General features: G+C 34.6%; 1 protein-coding gene across 3 annotated transcripts in view; it reads left to right on the top strand.

The window, feature by feature from the left end:
- The window catches only part of KCNT2 (potassium sodium-activated channel subfamily T member 2), a 390,893-nt gene that overhangs the window by 160,497 nt on the left and 204,317 nt on the right, over positions 1-26,079 (top strand). For all 3 annotated transcript variants that reach the window (XM_012444610.3, XM_012444608.3, XM_012444609.3), the window contains exons 9-11: positions 22,503-22,683; positions 23,997-24,161; positions 25,712-25,848. In XM_012444610.3, coding sequence (XP_012300033.1) covers positions 22,503-22,683; positions 23,997-24,161; positions 25,712-25,848 — 483 coding nt within the window. The remainder of the gene's footprint in view (positions 1-22,502; positions 22,684-23,996; positions 24,162-25,711; positions 25,849-26,079) is intronic.

Raw genomic sequence — 26,079 nt, 5'->3', positions numbered from 1 at the left:
ACTTTAAGAATTGAATTCAAATAAGTAGTTACATAAAAATAAGAGTCAGTTTTACTATGAGAGTAATTCTCATAACTTACATTGTGAAGAGACATGTTAAGCTGTACTTTCTCTTTTATTTTTAATGATTAAATTTGGGCCATTTCTGATAGAATAAAATAAAGCTTATTTTGTGCGTCATTTAGTTTCCAGAAAATGTTGACTAGAGACAATTTGATCATGTTATCTGACAGCAGCTAGCAAGATATTTTTGTGGAAATGCAATAAATGAGTACAAATCAGTGTAAATTAGCTCATATTTATTCAGTGCTGTTTCATATTTCACATGTGCAAGCACATTTAAATTGAGTGTTCATCTTATTGATACTAAAAAAGATGTCATGTATACCTATATAATTTTATTTTTATTAACTCTGTGAACATATCTTCAAACATAATGGAAATTAATTGTACGTAAGCTAATATTTCTGTATTATTTCTTGGTTGTACACTTTTAAGGACTGAATGAGATAGGTAAAATAAATGTAAGCAAAAAGAAAAGTAGATTGTTGAGAATAAAGGGCTCACAGTTTAGACGATGCTTTCACACTGAATTTGGTAGCATTTCTAAATCTATTATTTGCTCTGGTCAGAGCTATAAATTCACTTGGGTGATTTTCATGGGCAGTCTTAAAAGTGATTTTCAGCCTGAGACTAATCGTTTAGTGCAAATATAGTTGCTGCTTGGGGCGGTAGGAACCACTCATAATATCAGTTGATATTGATTTATTGGTGACCTCAAACACTACCCAAATGATTTCATTCTCTTGCTTAAAATTCTCCATTTATGCCATTAGAGTCTTCAGGGTAATGCAAATATCTTAGTGTTGTATATGAAATAATTTATGATTTGTCCCTGGTTTCTTCACTGGCTTTATCTACTCATATTTGCCCTACTCTAAATGCTGTTGTTTATAGTCATATTGCACCGTAATAATGCATTTTTCAGCTGAGTTTTTAATGAAAAATTTTCTTATATCTTCTTTATAAGCAGTAGAAGTTGTTTTTAACTGGTCATGATTTTGAAACTTTTGCTATCAAGAATACCTTTTTTTTAAAGTAAACTAATGAGAGGAAGATGAAATATAAATTCAGAAGAAAGGAGAACAGGCATTGTACTTGTTTGTTTTTGAAAGTTAAGCCTTAAAAAAGGAAAAAGGAAAATATAATTCTTAGAACGATTGACCTTTTTTATTATTGTATTATTGGGAAGGGAGTGAAGATATATTTAGAAAGGGAACTCTGATATCATAGTGGGCTTCAGAAAGCCAGTGTAAGTCCTTTCTAATATTAAAGTCAGAAAAGTTTACATGAGGAAATATTTACATGTCCATGGAGGCTATGAACATGCATGTGGACATGTGACACATGCCCATAGACCCACACATACACTCCATAGGTACACACACACACACACACACACACACACACACACACACACACTGTCTTAGGTTTTTTGCAAGCTCATCTTCTTCTGTGAACAGTCATTAACTGATATAGTTCCTCAGGGATCAATTCTAGGCCCTTTCTTAATTTTATCATTTCTTCTTATATTTTTCCTTTAGGAATATGTCTTATATTTTGGTTATATTATCTGTAATCCTATAAATATAGCAGTATGGATAGTGTGTCATTATATGTATCAATAGAAATTAATATCTAGGGGTGGCTAATGAGCTTGTGAAGGACTCTAATTAGGAACCAGTACCAACTATTGCCAGTTTCAAGTGTCAATAGCCCTGTGCCAAAACCCTTTCAAATTAACATAAGATAAATTAAAAATATTTTTCAAGACATGTGGTTGGCAAGAAAATAGTTTGATTACCTCTGCCCTTGTGTAATTGGATTCTCAGAACATGGTGAGCACAGTAGCCTAACCCTTGAGGGAAGTAAGTCATTGATTCCTTAGGTTTGGAGACCTTTTCAAACCTGTTTCCATTTAATAGCACCTCGGTCACTTGCTTCCACAGGCTGGTTATTGAACCTGCATTTAGTACATTTTCATACTTTTGTGGTATGAACTTTTTTTCCCATGTGTTTGTTCCCATGTGTTTCTCAGTATGTAAACCTCTTTGATCTTACAAAATAGGGATTAATAACTGTTTGATGTGACAGAGTTTCAACTAAGATTTGCTCTCAGTGTATAACGTTTGGCTCTAAGGGTGTGGAGGGCAATCAGAGTCAAGCTGAAGCCTTGACATTTCCTCTTTACATTCGTGGTTACAAATGTGCCCCCAAAATAACTTGAAAATGATGACCTAATAAGTATGGCTTTAATTACAACGTTAAAATGCAACTGTTTCTGTTACGTTTCCTCTTAGATTCCTCAAACTAAATATGTCCAAAAGAAAATTTATATTTCGTCCCAAAATGTCCACATCTCTGAGATAGCAATTACTGCTCATTCTTTTGAGCAATCCAGATATGTAGGAGGCATTCTTAACATTTCCTGCTTTGTTACAGAATACACAATCAACAAATCCCATAGATTTTACCTCCTAAACATCCTGCAAATCTATCCACTTCTGTACTTCTTAACCTTGTTTATCTAAATGATCATAAACTCTTTATAGCACCAGTTATACGTGTGGCTTACCTATATTCCTTCTGGTTCTATTCCAAACCATTCCTCTCATGACAACCAAATGACCTTTGTGTTATACAAATATGATTGTGTCACCATATACTTAATACTTGTTAAAAATATTCCGTGTGTCTTGTGGTATAGGCAAAGCTTGTTAATTTGTCCTAAATTTCTTACATGAACAGTATCTTCCCTATGTTTTCATTCTCATCTAACATTTTAAAAAATTTATTTTCTCTGCTTAGTCCTGTTGTTGTTTTGTTTTTACTTCCTCCATCATGCTAAGCTCCCGCCTGTTTAGACTGCTCTACCCTCTCTATGGAATAAAGGCTGAAAGCCTGACATCCTTTTTATTAACATAAAAAGCATCACTCTTGCATTGAAGCCCAAACCACCTGATTAGGTCAAATTCTGCTTTGAATGGAAATCCATGAAACTCTAAGTTCCATCAAGGAAGAAATCATGCTGGTTTTTACATACCAGTGTTTTTGCCAGTATTTAGTACTATGCCTGACACTTAGTCATACTCAATAAATAGGTGAATGGAGAACAAAACTTTTTCAAATAAATGCTTGTGATCTAAACAGAGCAAAAATAAAATTATAAGCGTTTATATAATCACATTTTTTCAGGAGAGGAAAATCCTAAAAGTTTTCCAAGAAGCACGAAGTAGTAAATTTAAAGTGTTCTCGTTTATTAGTAGAAAGGTAAAGTGATTAAGTATGAGGTTGCCTTTATTTACTGTCTTACTCATGTGATTTTGTTTTAAAAACATGAAAATATAATAGCTTTTCTGTTGGTGTACAGCAGAATTGTTATTCTTCCCAATAAGTGTTTAATTGCTTAATGTTGGAGTTTAATAGAATAGGAGTTTCCAGTTGAAAGTGATGATTTTCGATGGGCATTTGGGTTGGTTCCAGGTCTTTGCTATTGTAAACTGTGCTGCAATGAACATTCATGTGCATGTGTCCTTATAGTAGAACAATTTATAATCCTTTGGATATATACCCAGTAATGGGATTGCTGGGTCAAATGGAATTTCTATTCCTAGGTCCTTGAGGAATCGCCACACTGTCTTCCACAATGGTTGAACTAATTTACACTCCCACCAACAGTGTAAAAGTGTTCCTATTTCTCCACATCCTCTCCAGCATCTGTTGTCTCCAGATTTTTTAATGATGATAGACTGGACAGGAAAATTGTGGCACATATACACCATGGAATATTATGCAGCCATAAAAAACGATGAGTTCGCGTCCTTTGTAGGGACATGGATGAACCTGGAAACCATCATTCTCAGCAAACTGACACAAGAACACAAAATCAAACATCGCATGTTCTCACTCATAGACGGGTATTGAATAATGGGAACACATGGACACAGGGAGGGGAGCACTATACACTGGGGTCTGTTGAGGGGAGTGCGGGGGACAGCGGGGGGTGGGGAGTTGGGGAGGGATAGCATGGGGAGAAATGCCAGATATAGGTGAGGGGGAGGAAGGCAGCAAATCACACTGCCATGTATGCACCTATGCAACAACCTTGCATGTTTTTCACATGTACCCCAAAACCTAAAATGCAATTAAAAAAAAATGATAGACTGGTTAAAGAAAATGTGGCACATATACACCATGGAATACTATGCACCCATAAAAAAGGATGAGTTCATGTCCTTTGCAGGGACATGGATGAAGCTGGAAACCATCATTCTCAGCAAACTTGACACAAGAATAGAAAACCAAACACCACATGTTCTCACTCATAAGTGGGTGTTGAACAATGAGTACACATGGGCACAGGGAGGGGAACATCACACACCAGGGCCTGTCGGAGGGTGAGGGGGTAGGGGAGGGATAGCAGGGGAAAGGGGGCTAGGGGTGGGATAGCATTAGGAGAAATACCTAATGTAGATGACGGGGTGATGGATGCAGCAAACCACCATGGCACATGTATACCTACTTAACAAAGCTGCACATTCTGCACATGAACCCCAGAACTTAAAGTATAATAATAATAAATTAAATTAAAAAAAAAAGAAAGTTATGATCTTTCTTGATTATTGACTGTACCATTTGATTGCCTTTGACACAATGGTTTTGTCTTCTTATTTTCACCTGATTTGATCATCCTTCTTACTTCATTGTTTTGTCTCTTTATTTATCAACTTCCTTCACAGTTCACAGTAGGAAATACATTTTACGTTAAGGCACAGCACATATTTCTTATAATGAGTGAATATGAGTAGACATTACAGCATATGACCTAAGGATTCAACAGAACAACATACTACATGATTAAAAGCTCTATCCTTCCTACTATTAACAGAACCGCCTTCCACTTTCATTTGCATATGTAATACTAATGACCCACAGGCTGAGTCTATAAAAAATGTACAAAGATTGTTTAGCAGATGCTTTTATTTTTTTAAATCATTAATGATGAAAGAAGATAAAATGTAATAAATTACAATTTAAGATAATTTTGTTAGAAGAAGTATATTCTGTAGGACTGGCAATGGACAATGTGGATCCATTTACTTGAAATGTTTAATATAAGAGAGAACACTTAACACTGTTTGATACTGACTGGCAATGGACAATGTGGATCCGTTTACTTGAACGTTTAATATAAGCAAGAACACTTAACACTGTTTGGTACTGCCTTGGATAATTTCTCTCTTATACCTTTATGATTCTTCTTTCCTTACATGAAAGAACAAAAGTTGGAAAAGTAGATTTTAACATATATATTAATTAAGGTAGCTATTCAAAATGGAGGAATTTTTGTTAAAATGAGACTTAAGTGAATACTCTTTAAATATTATTTTTTTTATTTCTGAGGGTAATTAGAAATGAAACGCCAGCTATGATATATGTCATGAATCTAGATACTTACTGCAAAATGGGGCCTAATACTTTTCAGTTAATGTGGTTAAGATGTTTCATAGGTATTTAATTCCTTTAACTAAAATTATTCTTAATAAGGTTTAACACTATTTCAGTTAACAAAAAGGTGGAATGTTAATTCTTTTAATGAGTTACAATTTTGAGTCTTCCTTTCCATATGGCATGTTAAATTTGGTGAGCCACATTTCAAAATAATTGCAGTACTTAGGAAAAAAGTCTGTCTTCCCTCAGCTTCTTTCTGAGCAGGATGAGGGAGTTTCTGTGCTTATCTGGTGCTTCGTTTGGCTGCTGTGGGCCTGTATGCAAAACTGTGCTTTGTCGAAGGTGCTCAAGGTTCAGATTTATAGGAACTCAGTAAAAGGGATGCTGAGTGAAGCATATTGATTTTTATGAATCTGTGGAAGGAATGGTAGGTCATGCCAAAATGCATACTTATGGGTTTTTAATGGATATTGAGATGAAGGGTAGAGACGGAGAACTTTTAAAATGTGTGTTTTGATATCCATGAAAGAACCAACAAAAAAAGTTAGGGACTGACAGTTCCATTATTAAATTCCTTTATGGAACAGTTACTCCAGGGCTGTGTAATCTACAACATAGACAAAGATGAAAGTTACTCAAGTCATTTTATGATTAAGGTAAACTGTGATTCTAAAATACTAAGACAAAGCACAAACTGTGGGCTCACATTCTCAAAGTTTATTCCATAAAACCGTGACTCTTTCAAATATTCTGTATAAACGAAAATCTTTGGCAGATATGTTTAGTAAATTCTATAAAATCAATCCATTCTCAGAGATACACAATAAGCATTAGCTCATTAAAAAATCTGAAAAGTCATTTGGTAAAAACTATGCTAAACTCAAAGTTGCTTAATGTATTTGACTGCAGAATCTCATATCCGCTTAATATTTACCACCAAATTGGATTTTCAGAGAAAATATACATACAGTGACATACAGAACTGAAGACAAAGTTCACTTTAAAATGATAGGTTTAAAATTCCTGTGGTAATAAATTGCCAGGATAAAATCATAGTACATTTAATTTAAAAACTGAAAACCAAACAAAATATTAAACAAATAAAAAGATACTAAAGATTACCTCAAGAGTGGATAGGGGTAGGATAATATAAGACTTTGTTTATATCTTTATTTTATTTTACTTTAAGTTCTGGGATACATGTGCAGAACGTGCAGGTTTGTTACGTAGGTATACATGTGCCATCGTGGTTTGCTGTACCTATCAACCCCTCATCTAGGTTTTAAGCCCTGCATGCATTAGATGTTTGTTGTAATGCTGTCCCTCTCCTTGGCCCCCACCCCAGACAGGCCCTGGTGTGTGATGTTCCCCTCCCTGTGTCCATGTGTTACTAGTGTTACTATATGTCTTTTGATAACAAGTCCATATTACTATCGTTTTGGAACTGAAAAGATTAGAATAGTAAAGAAGTTCAAGTAGGATGTAAACCAAGGAGTGTAAGAAATGGCTTAATACAGGTATATATTAATAAAATACAAAATCCAAATGGATGGAGCATATCTTATAGGAATGTTGAATTCAGCATATCCAAAAGGGAAATATTTTCATACCTTCTACCTGCAAAACTTTCCGTAATATTCCTTACTTCATGTCATTAACCATTGCCTTTATCCCCTACTATCTATAGGTCATATTTGGAAATAACTATTAGTTGAAAACTTCACAAAACACTATACTTGTCAAGGGGCATATTTGTTTCATATGGTTTTAGTCATATATTCAACCTTCTATTCATATGATTGTGGAATTATTAGAGTATGTGAAATTCCCCAGGAAATCTCTCTATTTTTCGGTTGTACATTTGTTGTAATCAAGTTCTGAAAAGGTGTTTAAGGACAAATTTAGCTACTTGTCATTTTGTTCTATAGTGTGCATTATTTAAATACATATCTACCTTAATTTTAGGAAAAAAACTATAGAATACCAGCCTATAAAATTCTTAAAGGATTTTCAGTCTGAGATAATGTTCTTTAAAGCAGACATTAACCAAAGTGGACATTCATATAAAACTAACTCACAGTAAGGTAGAATTTACTATGTGACTTAGTTTTGAAAGCCCAAGCCCAGTTTAAGCTCAATATTGTGAATATTGACCACAATTACGCAAAAAGATAAATACGTAGATGGCAGGATTTCTCTGCTTCCTAAAATGCATCAACTTTCAAATAATACTTAACATTCACAAAATATAAAATCCTTAAGTCAGATATACTGTCTTTTATATAATCACAGATGAAATCCTTTAATTCAAGTAATCTCAGTGATAAGTAATCCTTTAAAACAAGTCACTAGCCTGATGTTGACATACTGGCCTTGAAATAGTGCTTAATCTTTTTTCCCTTACTGCTTTTCCAAGAATCCGTTGTCAGTTTCTGCAAATGATGACAGTCAACCCTCCAAAGGTCAACTAATCTCAGCATGACTACTCTTTGTAAATAGTTAAAGATTATGGGTTTCCCTTCAAATTGCATAACTTTTCTTTTTATGAAGCCTTCTGTGGTCGCCCATATTTCCACTTCCAAAACCCTTGGGACTTGCAGCATTGAGAAAGGACAAATTATAGCTACTCATTAATCCATGGGTGATACCCTACTGCTAATAAGCTTCTTAGTGAATTCCTAGGAAAGAGGGATAAACACTATTTTCTTATCATCACTTCCTCTCTATAATTCCTGTCTCTATTGTTAGCAGTAACATTTATTATTTTTTTGTAAAATAGAAACAAACACTTTATAACACTTTTGTGTGTATCTTTGATTCATTTTTATTATTCTATTTCTCTCATGGTGGGACTATAAATAAATAACAAAATTACTAGTCAGTTCATTGAACATTATTCCAGATATTTCACAGAGCCTTAGCTCATTTATTTCTCGTTATAGCCAATGAGAAGTTAACATTATTATTAATACATTTGCTTTTCACTTGAGGAGCACGAAGTTTGAGTAATTTACCTAGGTTAGCACTGACCAAGGGAAAAATGTTTGATTATTAATTTATGCTATTATTAGTAAGTGAGGTCATAATTATTCACTTTAGATTCTAGAGGCTCTTTTTTTATATAGACTGGAGTGAAAGACTTTTGTCTCATTGATACCTACATCTGTAACATCCAGCACGATGCTTGACTAGTAAACCATCAATAAATATATTTTTATGAATAAATGTGACTACTTTTTATAATATTAGGTAGCTTTTTTCCATTATAAAACATTTAAATAAAATCTTATAGTACCTGTTCGTGTATATAAATGATTTTATTTTGATTTAAAATTTATAGGTATTTTTGCAATAGAGAAATTATAAAAAGATACTCATTTGCAATTTTGCATTTGAAAGTAAATCACTATAAATGAATTAGAATAACTTTTATATATACTAACTAAGCAAAAATCATAAATAGAACATGGTGTAATAGTGATTTATTTTTCATATTTTAGATTGTAATAAATTATTAAATTTAATATTTAGGCAGAGGATACAGGATAATAAACAAAAAGTGTGTTACAATTAGAAAACTACTGAAACCAAATATTTTAAGTAAGACTAGGTATATACATACACACATGCACACATATACTTCTCAGTCACAAGACAATACAAAATTTGTTAGAAAATATAAACATACAGAAGTATTTACTAAAATCCACCAACTATGAATATTTATGTATTAATGATGCATTATTAAATTCTCCTGCTACTTTCAATTTAGTATATAATTTAAATTGTTTAACTTGGTTTTTACTGTCTGAAAAGATGCATCTCTTTTATCATAAGGCAAAATAGAATATTATGCTTATGAATGTGCTGTATTTTAGTACATTTTGGATTTAATTTATCAGAAAATCTCTGCCTATCATTAAAATTATTTCTGGGTACAGGCCCAAAATAAGAACTCAGGAAAATTTATTAATTATGATGAGAGAGAGGAGACAGTTTTCATTTAATAAGAGCTCCAAAGACAAGTGTGAACGAAACAAGATAACAATCTATATTATAATGCCTAATTATCACTGAGTTGCTTCAAATCTTATGTAGCATGTTTTAGGATTCATAGATCTAGGTAAAATAACTAATATATATTAGTGAAATATTAACATTTGTGCATAATGCAAATCCAGCATGTTTTCAGTTCTAAAATTGTCTTTGCCTTAAATCTTATATTAAAGTAACAATTAACTGCCTGTGTATCTGCCTGTCCTGAAGACACCCTTCCTTCTCTTCCTTCCTACAATTAGCTGAATTCCTTTTTGAAGACATAGTTTATATATAAAGATATATTTTACTTGAATGATTACCACAGAGCAGTAAAATAAATCTTTATAATCTTTGAAACATCTCCAGTTGTGTTGCCTGTAACCAAAATAACATGCAATTAAACAATATTTTTCACATGTTGTGTATAGGTTCTCTGTAATGGGTATCAGAAAATGATGTTATGACTTTATAATGTGAATCAGCGCAATCTGTCCTCTGTTCTTAAATCAAAATTCTCCATGTCTTAGTATCACTTTTGTAAAATAAAATATTGGAACAAGTAATTTTAAAAATACTTTTTAAATGATACTTTTAGGATTTTTTGAGGCTTAAAGACAGTTTTTTCTTAAATAGTGTGAATATTATGCCTTCAGGATTTGATAAGCTAGTACAAATTTCTGCAAAATTTCCCTCAACAATTTTACCTCTTCCAGGAAGGTGATTTTTTAAATCAACACAAGATAACAAAAAGGGGAGTGGTTGCAAAAGTTAATGTGAAAGTGACAATGGAGTCCAGATTGTTTACCTATGACAGGCAACTCCGTCTTTAATATTGAGTAGTTTGTTTCTTCCATAAAACATAGCCTAGACAGTTATCTGAATGTTTTAGTATGTACTTAGCTGATTGAACTCTGTAATAGAGTATGCAGTATTCACTGTGACATACTAGGATTATAAGTCAAGCATTTAATTTGTAAGTCAACATTGTAGCAAAGTTAATCATAAGGACTTTTGAAATATGCTGTTGACATAGACATTTCGGAATGAAATGGGACTAAGTATATCTTATATTTTAATATGCAATTTATTTTATAAAAAGACAAGTTTTTAGTTTATTATTTTTGTACATTACACAAGTAGAATGAATTTCAATAAGTGAATCAAATGTATTTTAAATTCCCAAATTTTTCATTTATTAGATTTAAGAATTGCTAACTGAAACAAAGGCTGGAGTTATAAAAACTAGTTACTAGGGAAAGTAAAATCTATTTTACTTGCTTGTAGTATTCACAATTTCAAATGATAAGGTTATGGAAAAGTTGATAGATTTATATTATAGCTCTATCAATAAATACCTCATTTTATGGAGGTATTTACCTATTTTAGCTTTATTGAGCTATAATTGATATGCATAAAGTTGCGTATATTTATATATACATTTTGATGATTTTTACATAAACATACATCTGTAATATCATCACCACAATGCAGGTACTAGATACATCCATCACCTCCCAAAATTTTCTTGGGTTCTTTTGTCAGGTTTGTGTATGCGTGTACATTTTGGTAAAAATAGTTAATATGAGAGCTATCCTCTTAACATTTTAAAGTGCACAATACTTTATCTTTAATAAGTACTATGTTACATAGCAAATCTCTAGAACTAACTCATCTTGCATAGCTGAGACTTCATACTCACTGAGTAGCAGTCCCTATTTCCCCTATTTTAGCCCCAGCAACTAATCTCTGCTTCTAAGTTTGACTATTTTATATACCTCATGTAAATGTAATCATGCAGTATTTATCCTTTTATCCTTTTATTTTTTCTAATGAGTGGTAGGAGATTCTTAGATACTTTCGAAATTGATCTTTTCAGATAGGTGTTCTGTAAATATTTGCTTCTGTTTCTTGGTTGCCTTTTGCTCTGTTGATTGTTTCCTTTGCTGTGCAGAAGCTTTTAGTTTGATGTAATCTCACTTGTTTATTTTTGGTTTTCCTCATCTGTGCTTTTGGTGTCAAATCCAAGACACCATTGCCAAGACTAATGTAAAGAACCCTTCCTTCTGTGTTTTCTTCTAGGAGTTTTATAATTTCAGGTCTTACATTTAAGTGTTTAACCCACTTTGAGTTACTTTTTGTGTATTGTGTAAGATAGAGTTCCAGCTTTATTGACTAAGAGATATTTTATCACTCCACCTAATTGTATTAAATTCCATAATGAAGAAAGTAGTAAGATAAAAATTTTCAGAAGCTTTTATTTTTCTTTCTGAAAAGTTTATATTTAAACTTTACATCTAAAGTTTAGCTATACAAGCTTGTATCTACAGTTGTTATTTATATCTGAACAGGTTAAATAGCTTGGTGATTTAAGTATGGACAGTAGAGGACTATGTATTTTCATTTAGCTCTTCCTTCATTTACTGAAAAAATATATATGAACATTATTATATGCCTGGCACTGTTTTCGGTAATTAGACAACATTGGTCAAGAAAGTGCAAGACTGTACCCTAAGGAGCCTGACTGTCATAGAGGAATACAGATAATGGATACCAAAAGCTGAATACCTAAATTCTTTTTTAAAATTAAACTGGTAAAGAAAGACTGGGAGTATATAGATAGTAGATACATGGTAGTCAAGAAAGGTCTCACGGATGAGATGGCATTTGAGTAAAGATTTTAAGGATTTGAGGAATTAGTCACGAGACTATCTAGGTTAATAGATTCCAGCCAGAGAGAATAGTCCCTGCCACAGCCTTTAGTGAAGAACATGCCTGGCACGTTGGTCAGAAAGCAATAATGCCAGGCTAGCTGGAGCAGAGTGAACCCACAGGAACAGGAGTAGAAAATGAACCTGAAGGACACAGTAAGGGGTCAGATTGAGTACTGTGCTGTAGGCAAATAAAAGACATTAGTTTTTAGTCTGAGTGATATAGGGAGCCATGTCAGTGTTCTGAGTAGAGAAATAGCATGACTTGATTCATGTTTTTATAAATAAATCTGGCTGGCAATATATTGACAGTTGGCCATTGAAGGAAGGGAGAATATCAATTGCAGTGCAGGGAAGGAATGGTGGTGACATGGATCATTATGGTAGCAGTGAAAATGGAGAGTAGTGATTGTGAATTCTGATTATATATTGAAGCTAGAAACTGGAGTTTGCTAAGAGTTTGGATGTGAGTTGTGATAAAAAGTGAGGGTGAATCTGGGATTTTAGCATAAGCAACTGGAAAATCAGATTTACCACTATCTGATGGTGAAGAATCTGGGAAGAATGGGTTTAGGGAGGAAGTTAAACAGTAAGTAAGGGAATTACTGCCTTCTCGGAGGAGGAGGTCACAGAAGAGACAGAAGCTTTTGAATTTTATTCCAACGGTGATAAAAGCACATTAAGAGTTATGAACCAAGGGAAGATCTGACCCATAATTTAAAGGAGTTCTTCTGTTCTTGGGCTGAATAAGCATTTTTCACCTTATTTTTTTCTTTTAGAGGGAGGAACTGAGTTCATTTATTTATTACAAAAGGTATTTATTGAGTTAGAAGATATTTTAAAACATATTTTAAATGTAACATCATTGTTATCCATGAGCAGAAGCAATGGCCCATTTAATCAGAACCTAAGTGAAACAAGCTGGTGAGCCTATTCAAAATTAGAAGTAAACTCTTAAAGTAATTTAATGTATTCACCTTTAGTAGTACTTTAAAAAGTTGTTTTTTATTCTTGTATAATGATACAAGACATGTTAGAGCTGACATGAACATTGTCATTTTCATGTTGATTTAGAGAGCATTAGGGTATTCTAGGTCCCTTAAACTTATAGGGGATATTAATAAATATGTGATAGGTTTGCATAATTTTCTCAAGTCAAGTAAAATGGCATTTTGCACAAGGATTCTTAAAAAATCTTGTTGATGATTGTAAGTATGTATTTAACTATAACTGTATCAAAGAAATTAAATACCTTTGACTGCAACATGTCTTATTCAACAAAATGTTTTAAGATTTTTACAGGTTATGATAGGTATTGTCATAAGTATGGATTGGTAAATTGAAAAATATGACCACAATATTTTGTATGTCCTCTCATGAAGAGATGGAGTCTATTTCTACACCTCTTCAATCTGGCTGATGTTGTGACTCGCTTTGACAAATAGGATGGAGCAGATAAAAGCTAGATATTTAGAGGATTTACAGCTTCTATCTTTGTTCTTTTGAAATGATGCCCTGATACAGCAAGGAAGCCAGTTGAGCCTCATAGACTATGAGCAGTCACACAGAGAAGAAACAAAGCACCTTAACCCACAATGAACACTGACCATTGAGTACAAGGCTGAGGCCATCTTCAAACTTTCTTTTTTTTTTTTTTTTTTTTTTTAGAGAAAGAGAGAGAGAGAATAGGAAGGAGAAAAAAGGAAGAGAAAGAGAGAGAGAGAATGGGGAGGAGGGAGAAGGAAAAGAAAGAGGGAGAGAGAATGGGAGTATTGCTTTCTTGCCCAGGCTAGAATGCAATTTAGTAATGGGTATTGAAAACCTCTTTTATACTGACAATTATACTTAATGATGTAGTCAGGAAGGAATAAGGGAAGAAGATAACAAACAAACAGCCAACCAATATTTAATTTAAACCTATGAAATGCTATGGGATTACTGAGGAGTGATTTACTTCCAATTATATAGTCACCTTTGGAATAGGTGTGAGGTGGTAATGTATGTTTTGTGTATTTGAAGTGGAGAGTTCTATAAATGTTTATTAAGTTTACTTGTTCCGGGTCTGAGTTCAAGTTCTGAATATCCTTGTTAATTTTCTATCTCGTTGATCTATAGAATCGTTAGCTCTTCTTGTTGCATTGATCCTTTTGCCATTATGTAATGTCATTCCTCGCCTCTTTTGATCTTTGTTGCTTTAAAGTCTACTTTATCAGAGGCGAGAATTGCATCTCCTGCTTTTTGTTTATTAGTTTATTTTTACTCTCTGTTTGATTGGTAAATCTTCCTCCTTCTCTCTGAGTCTTTGTGTATCGTTGCATGTAAGATGGGCCCGGATGCAGCATACTGATGGGTTTTGGCTTTTTATCCAATTAAAATATATATAAGTTTAATACCGGCGTTTGATGCTAGCTGGCTGTTTTGCCCATTAGTTGATGTAAATTTTTTATTGTGTTAAAGTTCTTTGCTTTCTGATATATTTTTGGAAAGGCTGATATTGGTTGTTCCTTTATTTATACAAGTGCTTCTTTCAGAAGCTCTTGTAAAAGCAGGCCTGGCGGTGGTGAACTCTCTAAGTACTTGTTTGTTCGCAAAAGATTTAATTTTTCCTTCGCTCATAAAGCTTAGTTTGGCTGGATAGGAAATTCTGGGTTGAAAGTTCTTTTCTTTAAGGATGTTAAATATTGGTCCCCACTCTTTTCTGGCTTGTAGGGTTTCTGCTGAGAGATCTGCTGTAAGTCTGATAGGTTTCCCTTTATGGGTAACCTGACCTTTCTCTCTGGCTGCCCTTAGTATTTTCTCCTTCATTTCAACCCTAATAAATCTGGCGATTATGTGCCTTGGGGTTGGTCTTCTTGAAGAATATCTTTGTGGTGTTCTCTGTATTACCTGGAGTTGAATATTACCCTGCCTGGCCAGGTTGGGAAAATTTTCCTGAATGATATCCTGAGGAGTATTTTCCAACTTGGATTCATTCTCTTCATCACATTCAGGTACACCTATCAAACGTAAATTAGGTCTTTTCACATAGTCCCATATTTCCCGGAGACTTTGCTCATTCCTTTTCATCCTTTTTTCTGCATTCTTGTCTTCTCGTTTCATTTCACTGAGCTGGTCCTCGACTTCTGATATCCTTCCTTCTGCTTGATCAATTCGACTGTTGAAACTTGTGCATGCTTCGCGAAGTTCTCGTGTTGTGTTTTTCAGCTCCATCAATTCACTTATATTCTTCTCTAAATTGTCCATTCTCGTTAACATTTCGTCAAACCTTTTTTCAAGGCTCTTAGTTTCTTTGCATTGGGTTAGAACAAGTTCTTTTAATTCACAGAAGTTTCTTATCACCCACGTTTTGAAACCTGCTTCTGTTATTGGAACACACTCGCAATCTATTAAGCGTTGTTCCGTTACTGATGAGGAATTGCAATCCCCTGTAGAGGGAGAGGCATTCTGATTTTGAGTATTCTCTACCTTTTTACGCTGGTTTCTTCCCTTCATTATATATTTGTCCATCTGTCGTCTTTATAATTACCGACTTTCTAACTGGGTCTCTGACGTCCAACTTGTTGATTCCCTGCGCCGAAATCTGAGCAATCCACTGAGCCAGCCAAAACAGCGGTGTTAAGATTGATGGTGCTTTTCTGCCCGGGAATCTCTGGACTCTGCACCAAGAACTGGCGTGCTAAGGCACCAGCAAAACCGCCACGCCGGCCACAAGAGTCGCCCTGGCGACCCGTGGAGCTCCTCCACTGGGAATCTCCTGGTCCGTGAGCAACTAATATTTGTCTGAAAGTGTGGCGTCCTCTCGTTCTTTGCGCTTTCACTGGGAGGTACTTGCCCGAGCTGCTAATCATCAGCCATCTTGAATCTTCAAACTTTCAATTTAGCCAGACCTCTAGTTGAGTACAGCTGCATAAGTGAGCCAAAAATAAAAATAATAAAAAATAGAAACTTCCCACAAAATGGTGTGAAAAGCTAAATTATTATTGTTTTAAGCCTTTATGTTTTAGGGAGTTTGTTACGTAGTACTGAAAAATTGGAACATAAGCATGAAATATTTTTGGAGTTTGTTTGGAATATATTACTTGAGAATGGTTTAACTAGTTTCTTTTCTTTTCTTCTTCTTCTTTTTTTTTTTTGGAGACAGAGTGTGGCTGTCTTCAATGGTGCGATCTCAGCTCACTGCAACCTCTGCCTACCAGGCTCAAGCAATTCTTGTGCCTTAGCCTCCTCAGTAGCTGGGACTACAGGTGCATGCCGCCACACCCAGTTAATTTTTTTTATTTTAGTAGAGACAGGGTTTCACCATGTTGCCCAGGATGGTCTTGAACTCCTGAGCTCACGTGATCTGCCTGGCTTCGTCTCCTAAAGTGCTGGCATTACAGGCGTGAGCCACCGCCCCTACCCCCAGTTCTCTTGTTCATTTAACAGTTCTTGTGACTAGTATATACTTTGGTTAAGTGCTGTAGAAAATAAAATTTGAATAATGTGCAATTAATGTCATCAAGGTAGATAATAGTTGAGTATAGGTGATAAATATTAAGCTCTAAATGTAGATATTTTTGTGATGTTTAGCTACATACAACATGAAATTATGTATAAATTCAGAGTGAGTACTCTAATTCAAGAAAGGGCTTATGAGGGAGGTCATATTTGAGCAAGGGCATCAAAAAACAGGAATTGTAGTAGTTACTGGGGAGAGAGAGCTTTCCGTTGAATTATTAGATTGGGCAAAGGTAGACATGTAGGCAACAAGGGTTATATATTATTTTAAGTAAACAGTACAAATAGTAAGTGAAGGTGAGGTAAATGGGACAGAAGTTTAAGAACAAACAAATTAGATCCAGATGCTATAGTCCATAATCCTATGCTACTAAGTATCTATTGCTGAATAACAAAGCACCCCTAAGCTTAATTGCTTGAAATAGCACAGTTGGTCATTTCTCAAAATTCTGTGGTTGATTTCCAGGGCATATTTTCTGCCAGTCTCAGCTGTAATTACTCTTTCAACTTCACTTATCTAATGGCCTGAGAGAAAATGGAAGATGTAAGATGACCCTGCTATCATGTCTGGCAATTGGAATTGGCTGTCAAGTAGGACATCTTGGTTCTCTTCCACATGGCCTCTCATTCTCTAGTAGACTACCAGTATCTTCACTGTGTGGTGGTTTCAGGATTTCAAGAAAGTGAGAAAAAGAGCTGCAGTATCTCTTAAGGCCTAGCATCTGCAACCACATAATGCCACTTCCATCCTATTTATTGGTCAAAGCAAGTCATTAGTCCAGTTCAGATTCAAGGACCTGAAGACATTGACTTCATATCTTCATGGGTGGAACAGCAACGTTATATTGCAAATGAAGAGTTTGTTGAATATATGAGGACTTGATTTGTTGGCAGCTATTATAATAATCTATCAAACTACAGATTATAGAGGTTTCTTTGAACAGTGAGAATCCTGCAGGTTTTTGAATCTGAGGGTGAACTGTGTTTAAAGAATATTAATACTACCCTTATGAGTATGTTATGTTAAAAGGACAGTCAAAAGACCTGGAAGCACGGTAGGAGACTTTTTTGGTAGCTTAGGTCTAGAAAATACATGTTTGAATTTGGAAGTATACATTGTAACTATAATCAGAGATTGACTTTTAATGCATACTCAAACAAATATAAATGCTCAATATTTGAATCACTAAAATATGTTATTTTCCTTTCTTCTCTATTTTCTAGTGAAGTATAAAGAAATTAAGCTTAAATTATTTACATTCTCCAACATGTTATTTTAAAGAAAATTTTAAAACCCGACTTCACAGAAGTATCATACAATTCCATTTTTGGTGATATTAGGCTACATCTGAATATTCTCGTAATTAGTTTGGCAGTATTCCATAGGGGCAGCTGAGCCAACAAACTGATATGAATCAACTCATTGGTTTAAATATGCTTATGATCTGGCAGCTCACACAAAATTTGTAAGCGTAAAACAAGAGTGATTTTGCTGTGCCGTTTTGGAGACCTGAAGTGAAAAAAAAAAAGGAAAAAAAGCAAATAAAGAAAACTCACACAACAGTTTTATACAATTAAGATGATGACATGTATATTCCTTTCTCTCTTCTGTCTCTTGGTCCACCTACCTGTGAACCTGCCCATCTACCTAACCATTCATAAGCTTATACTTGACTATACCAAAATATATATATATATATATATATATATATATGCATAAAGATAGTAGAATCTGTCTGCTACATAACTTAGAGAAATAAGGAGGTTATCTGAAGAAGCTGGAAAAGGAAATTCTGGAAAGTAAACATTGAATATTTATTTCTTCATGGTTGTTGTAATTGAGCCATTTGCTTGTAGTGCCCAGAAGCCATAGTGAGTGTTCACAAATATACACTGATTTTAAAAATAGTTTTATAGGGGTATAATATATGTATCATAAAATTTACTCATTTTAAGTATAAATTCCATATTTTTTCATGTATATTCAAAGTTATATACATGAAGAGATGTATACCTCAATTCAGTTTTAGAATATTTTCACCGCTATATTCCCACCATCAGTCCCAGGCGGCCACTGATTTGCTGGTTCTTCTCCGGATATTTCATATAAACGGAATCAAACAACATGTGGTCTTTTATGTCTGACTTCTTTCACTCATCGTGTTTTTGCAATTTATCCAGAACTAGGCTCCTTGTAATTTTTACTTATTTATTTATTTACTGAGTAGTATTGCATGATTGTATTAGTCTGTTTGTGCTGCTCTAACAAAATTCCTGAGCCTGGGTAATATATGAACAATAGAAGTTTCTTTCTCATAATCCTTGGTCTGTGAAGGCCAAGATCAATGTGCTGGAAATTTAACATCTGTTGGGGGTTTTCTCTCTCCTTCAGGATGGGGCCTTACTGCTGCACCCTCCCATGGCAGAAGGGCAAAAAGGGCCTAGCTGGTTCTGTTCCACAACTTGATAAGGCTGCTAATGCCATTCGTGAGGGCTCTACCCTCATGAATGTAATCACCATCTAAGGACCCCACTTCTTAGTAATGTTGCATTGTGGGATTTAAGTTTCAGTGTGAATTTTGGAGGGGACACAAACATTCACTCCATAGCTTTCTGCTTCTGGTGCATCAAAATGCATGTCCTTCTCACATACAAAATACATTTTATTTCATCCCAGTAGCCCCTAAAGTCTTAAGTTGTTCCAACACCAACTCTTAAGCCCAAAGTTTCATCTAAATATCACCTAAATTAGATATGGGTGAGACTCAAGGCATGATTCATCCTGAGGCTAATTACTCTTCAGCTGTGAGCCTGTGAAATTAAACAAGTTTTGTGCTTCCAAAATACAATGGGTGAGATAGGCATAGGATAGATATTCTCAATCCAAAGGGGAGAAATAGGCAAGGAGAAATGGCTAATAGGTCCCAATTAAGTTAGAAATCCAACAAGGAAAACAATATTAAATCCTGAGGTTTGAGAGTAATCTTTGACTCCATGTCTTGACTTATGGTCACACTGGGGAGGGGTTGGCCCACACTAGGCCCTGGGAAGCCTCATCTTCTCGGCTTTGTTTGGCATAGTCCACATAGCAGCACTTATGGGGTTGAGGGCTGGTATCTCCAGCTCTCCATACTGGCATTTCATTCTGGTGACTACAGCTTTGGTGTCTCAGGGATGACTCCACCCCTATGGCACCAGGCATTGCCCTAGTGGGGACTCTATGTGCGGGCATACCCCTGTGGTAGTTGTCTTTCTTGGCCCCAAGGCTTTCCGGGGCATCCTTTGAAATCTAGGGGGAAGGTAACCATGCCTTCACAGCTTATGCTCTTTTCACACCTGCAAAATTAGCACCACATGGATGCCACTAAGGTTTACCACCTCTGACTTCTATGGCAGCATCCTGAGTCACTCTTGCACCTGCTTCACCAGCACTTGGGGTGGCCAAAGAGCACCGCACCAGAATGAAGAAAGCCGACAACTCTTGAGGCCTCAAAGATGTCATGGTTTCCTCTGTTGAAACTGTTCTGCCCTCAAAGCTTTCACACTCTGGGCCTGTGAGGGGAGTGACAATCTGGAAGAGCTCCAAAATGCCTTCAGGGTTATTCTTCTATTGTTTTGATGAAGAGTACCTGGCTTCCTTTTATATTATAAGAATCTCCTAATCGCATGATTGCTTGGACAAACTGTTGGCGTTTTGTCTGGAACACAATTTTTATTCTTTACAATCTGACCAGGCTGAGTATTTTCCAAATTTGTAAATTTGTAAGTTCTGCTTCCCTTTTGATTATAAATTCCATCTTTAATCATTTTCTCTCTTCTGGCATTTTACTAAAACCAGTCAAGAAACACAGTGCATCACCCTGAACACTTTGCTTAGAGCTTTCTTCTGCTACATATTTTAGTTGGCCACCTTTGAATTGTGCCTTCCACAAAATATTAGCACACAGACGTAATTCACCAAGTTTTGCCACTTTATAATAAGGATGCCTTTTTCTCCAGTTTCCAATTAGATATTCCTTATTTCTGTCTAGGAACTCATCAGAAAGGTCTTTACTGTCTATATTTCCACCAATATTCTGGTCATAACTGTTTAAATAATCCGTAAGAATATTTAGGCTTTCTCAACTCTCTTCTTCTGAGACTTCACCAAAATTGTCCTTAAACACTCCATTCAGGGAAATCTAGGCTTTTTCTTACATATACCCTAAAACTGTTGCTGTCTCTAACTATTACCCAATTCCAAAGCTGCTTCCACATTTTTAGGTATTTGTTATAGCAACACCTTACTTCTCAGTGTCAATTTCTGTATTAGTTCATTTGTGCTGCTATAACAAAATATCTGAGACTGTGTAGTTTATGAACAATAGAAAAATATATCTCACAGTTCCAGAAGCAGGGGAGTTCATGATCAAGGGATCACAGATTTGGTATCTGGTGAGGGCCTTCTCGCTCATCAAAATGAGGCATTGTTGCTGTGTCCTCACGTGACAGAAGGCATAAAAGCAAAAAGAGGCCTAGCTAGTTCCCTCCAACACTTTTATAAGGTTGCTAATCCCCTTCTTGAGAGCTCCAGACTTAATCACCTCCTAAAGCCCACCTCTTAATAATGCTGCATTGTGAATTTAAGTTTCAACATGAATTTTGGAACAGATACAGACATTCAAACCACAGCAATTATATGCCGATTGCTATGTTGCATATCTTACGTCTTCCTCCAACATTGCGCAATATATTTTATTATTCATAATCTCACTTTGCCTTTTTTGTTTTTGCTAATAGCAGCATTATTTATAATGTTATTTTAACAAATTTCTAATTTGAGGGCATCTAACAACTTTTACACTGCTCTCTTACTGTCACTTCATCAATAGCTTTGTACAAATGATTGATTCATTTAAGGACTTGTTTTAAGAATCATTTGGTGTCTTAGTCCATTTTTTGCTGCTATAAGATAATACCTGAAACTGAGTAATTTATAATAAACGGAAATGTATTGGCTCATACTGATTTTGGAAGCTGGGAATCCAAGATCAAGGTGCTGGTAACAACTGGTGAAGGCCTTCTTACTATCTCAAAACATGGTAGAAGGGCAAAGAGAGAAAGCGCACATGAGACAGACAGAGAGAGAGAGAGAGAGAGAGAGAGAGAATGAGCACACATGTGAGTGAGCCCATTCCCATGATATCAACATTAGTTCATTCATGTTGGTGGAACCCTCATGACCTAAACACCTCTTAACAGTCTCACATCTTAGTATGGTACAATGACAATTAAATTTCAACATGAGTTTTGGAAGGGACAGCATTCAAACCATAACAGTTGGCAATTATTAATTCCTCAACCTTTTTACTGCCTTTCTCTTCTTCCTAAATAATGAAAAAAGAAAAAGACTTGGTATTTTGGAAGGGATTAGATGTGGCGATTTCTGGTCTCTATGTTTCCTTGATGTTCATTCAGTGTCTTTGTGTATCACCCATGAAATTGTCTGTTCATTTTGCATGTTACTTAAATATGCTGTGTGATATTTTTACTACCATTTTTGGCTATTAATCAAAATAAGACCACATCTGTTCAATGTAGGAAAAGAACTTACTAATTATATTTTTCTTAGAAAAATACATTGTGAAATATAAGAGCCTGACTATTAAATGGCTTTATGAAATGTGCTTTGGCTTTCAAAAGAATGATGATGAGAAATATTGTGTCCAATTTGAAAGATTTAATTTTAATGCATGTTTGTTTCCTTAGCATTTGTGGGATCCAACATCTGGAACGAATAGGAAAGAAGCTGAATCTCTTTGACTCCCTTTATTTCTGCATTGTGACGTTTTCTACTGTGGGCTTCGGGGATGTCACTCCTGAAACATGGTCCTCCAAGCTTTTTGTCGTTGCTATGATTTGTGTTGCTCTTGTGGTTCTACCCATACAGGTAAACATAACCATCTTACATTGTCTAGAAATACACAGAGACATAAAATGGAATCCTCCATTTTTAACAAGAACTGGAAAGCAATTTATTTATCTAACAATAATTTGCTAACACATGCTATCATTACATTTAACCAATTATATAATTATTGCAGAAATGTCATTTTACATTTTATTAGAAACACCAAGTTGTTTTTTTCCTTCCAGTCGCGACTGACAGTGCACATCTTACTTAAATACTTCAAGATGCGGTTTTAAAAAAATATAGAGTACCTAACTATATTAAGTATAGAATAATGTAATTTTTAATTATAGGATGGTAGATCATAAAAATAAATTTGTGAAGGGTTTATTTCTCTTGGTTCTTCAAAATAAACCACATAATCATATACTGCAATGAAAAAAAATTGATTAGTTACATTGGTCAACTAAAGCAAAATCTGGGCCAGGTGCAGTGGCTCATAGCTATTATTCCAGTATTTTGAAGGCCAAGGCAGGTGCATGGCTTGAGCCCATGAGTTGAAGATGAGCTTGGGCTACAAGGTGAAACCCCATCTCTACAAAAAAAAAAAAAGAATTAAAAACAAAGTCTGAACATACTTTATATTATGTGGCACTTTGGAGAGTGAGTAGGGAGGTTGCAAAGGGGCAGATATAGAAATGGAATTAAAAATAAGTAAATGCAGTCTCTAACCCTTTCCTATAATGAGCCCCTTGTGCCCATGTGTGGGCAGATCAGACACAGGTTATGGGGAAAAGCAAATTAAACTTGCATATTCCATTGTAAAACTTAGGCCGCAATGTATCTAAATACCTACAAAAATGGCCTTCCTACTCCTATAAATTCATGCATGTCTTTCTTCCTGACATCCCTCCCTTGCACCTTTCGCTTTCCTCCATTTCTGGCTACTGTACAGCTAGAATGTGGCTGTGCGTGGTGTTAAGAGTAATTCCTATTACATGAGATGTGGGTAGAACTTGAGAGAGAATGTGGAAAAATAACAATGAGGCTTTTCTCTTTCACTCAGCTCTACTAGACATAAAGCAGAGGCACAAACCTCTTAGTGGCCTGTTCTTATGTGATAGCAAAATCATGTTAATATGTTTCTTTAGAGACCTGAAGCCCTGGGAGGCATTTGCAGCCTCTGTAGAAATTATATGGAAAATCTGTTGTTGAAAGGGAACACCGACAATTAGAATCTCAGTGAGTTGAATCTACAAAATTGACAGTACCTAATAAACAATAGATGTATTGCATTGATTTACTTATTTTCTTACCATGTTTTTCATTCACATATGGAAAATACATTACAGTTTGAACAGCTGGCTTATTTGTGGATGGAGAGACAAAAGTCAGGTGGGAACTATAGTCGACACAGAGCTCAAACAGAAAAGCATGTTGTTCTGTGTGTCAGCTCGCTGAAGATTGATTTACTTATGGATTTTTTAAACGAATTCTATGCTCATCCTAGACTCCAGGTACATTTGGCTTATATTATGTATTATACTGGATCATGCCTACTAACTAACATATTGTCAAAATCAATTAACTGATGGTTCAGCCTACTTTGTGGAGGATTTTTATTTATACACCCAAATATATAAAGAGTAAATGAAGAACTACAAATATAACCAGGAACATAGAAAAAAATGCTGGAGGAATACACAGTATTTTAAGTTTCCTTCTGTATGTACGCTAAAAGACAGATGGAATAATGTTAATGCTATAAAGAAAATTTTTCTTTGAATTAAAGGATTGCTTTTTTGTCCTTTGGGTAGAGCATAAATGATATTTTTATGAAAAAGTGAATTTTAAGATAAAATACAATTAAACAAGAAAGAAACCATTTCAATATCATCTACTCAGTTAAATACTGCAGAATTTTATCAAGGATTGCTAATAGAAATGTGGAAGCCTGTGACTTTCACTTTTTTCTTTTGTTTCCTTAAGTATAGATAGGTGCTATTTGTAGTAGGGATGCATGACCAAAAATTGGATAATAACTAGCCAAATTGAGAATATGAATTAAGAAGAAACTTTTTTTCTGTCTATGCAGATAAAATTCTTGAATATTTCCACTTGCTGCTATGGGCCACAGCAGTTATTTCCTTTCCAGCTTACTGCACCTAGTCTATTTGAAGGTCTTATATTTCCTCAACAAATTTGTGTCAAGAAGTTGAATAACTCCAGACATCAAAACAATGCTTACTATATCTAATTATCCTTTTTTTACAAAACATAGAAATATTGATTTGTGAATATTTTGGAGACCTTTATGAATACTATATTTTTGTATTTTAATACACCTAATTTATAATTCATTCTTAAATGATAGAATCATTTTGTTCTGTCTTAAGTGGGTAGAATCATTTTGTTCTTATTCTTTTGTTTTCATATAAGTTAACTTGCATTTTTAATAGCAACTCCATACTTACTTGTTGTTTTTTAAAACTTTCTCCAAAGGACCATCTATTTTGAAATATTTTGATATCACGTTCATTTAGTTTACTTTGTCAGTATTTGCAATGTTTTTATGAATCCTTATATATTCAAATATCCATCAGAAACTGTTCAGAATTATTGGTTCATAATAGTATAACCAAATGATGTAAATCACTACCACAGTTTTGATTCTCAAAGTAATGACTTGAAGTATGAATTGATATTTAAATGCTCCTGCTTGGTGTTCAATGTATATTTTAGGATCAGTCTTAGATAGAACTAAAAACTTTACAAGCTGAAAGTGCATGCCAGATATAACCACTGATTACCTTCCCTATGGCCCTAGTAAGATGGAAATAAGTTGAGATGAATTTATTGATTTATGAGATTTGTGTGTGTCCCAGTTGTGTTGTGTTATAAGAGTGCAGTGTTATTTAATATATGCCTAGGTTTTAAATGTGAAATTTTATTAGCAAAAGTTGATTTCAGTTTTATCATATTTCAGATTTATTTTATTTTATTTTTCTATGTAGTATAATAGAAAACATTATTGTTTCTATCCCAATGCCCATTTTGTTTTGAATAGGATTATTATGTGGTGATTTTGTGTCCTACTGAAATGGATGTGCAAGTCCGAAGGGTACTGCAGATTCCAATGTGGTCCCAAAGAGTTATCTATCTTCAAGGTTCAGCCCTTAAAGATCAAGACCTATTGAGAGCAAAGTAGGTGTCTCTGTCTTTCATCTTGTAGCTTACAGTTTTGAGTGACTTAATATTTTCTCTTTCTGCCAAATTTTAGCAATTTTCAGTGTCACAAGATGTGTTAAAGTATGTTTGAGTAAAGTCTTTTGTGTTAGTTCCTCTGCTAACCAAACTGAAAGGTTAAAAACATATAATAAAATCAGTGTGTTTACTCGTCTTTTCAGCCTCATCTCAAGACAAAATTGTTCAGCA

This window comes from Aotus nancymaae, unplaced genomic scaffold (genome assembly GCF_030222135.1).
Source record: "Aotus nancymaae isolate 86718 unplaced genomic scaffold, 86718_ANA_hifiasm-v0.15.2.pri h1tg000108l, whole genome shotgun sequence".
In the NCBI taxonomy this organism is placed as follows: domain Eukaryota; kingdom Metazoa; phylum Chordata; class Mammalia; order Primates; family Aotidae; genus Aotus; species Aotus nancymaae.
This window is presented reverse-complemented; position numbering and strand designations above follow the sequence as displayed.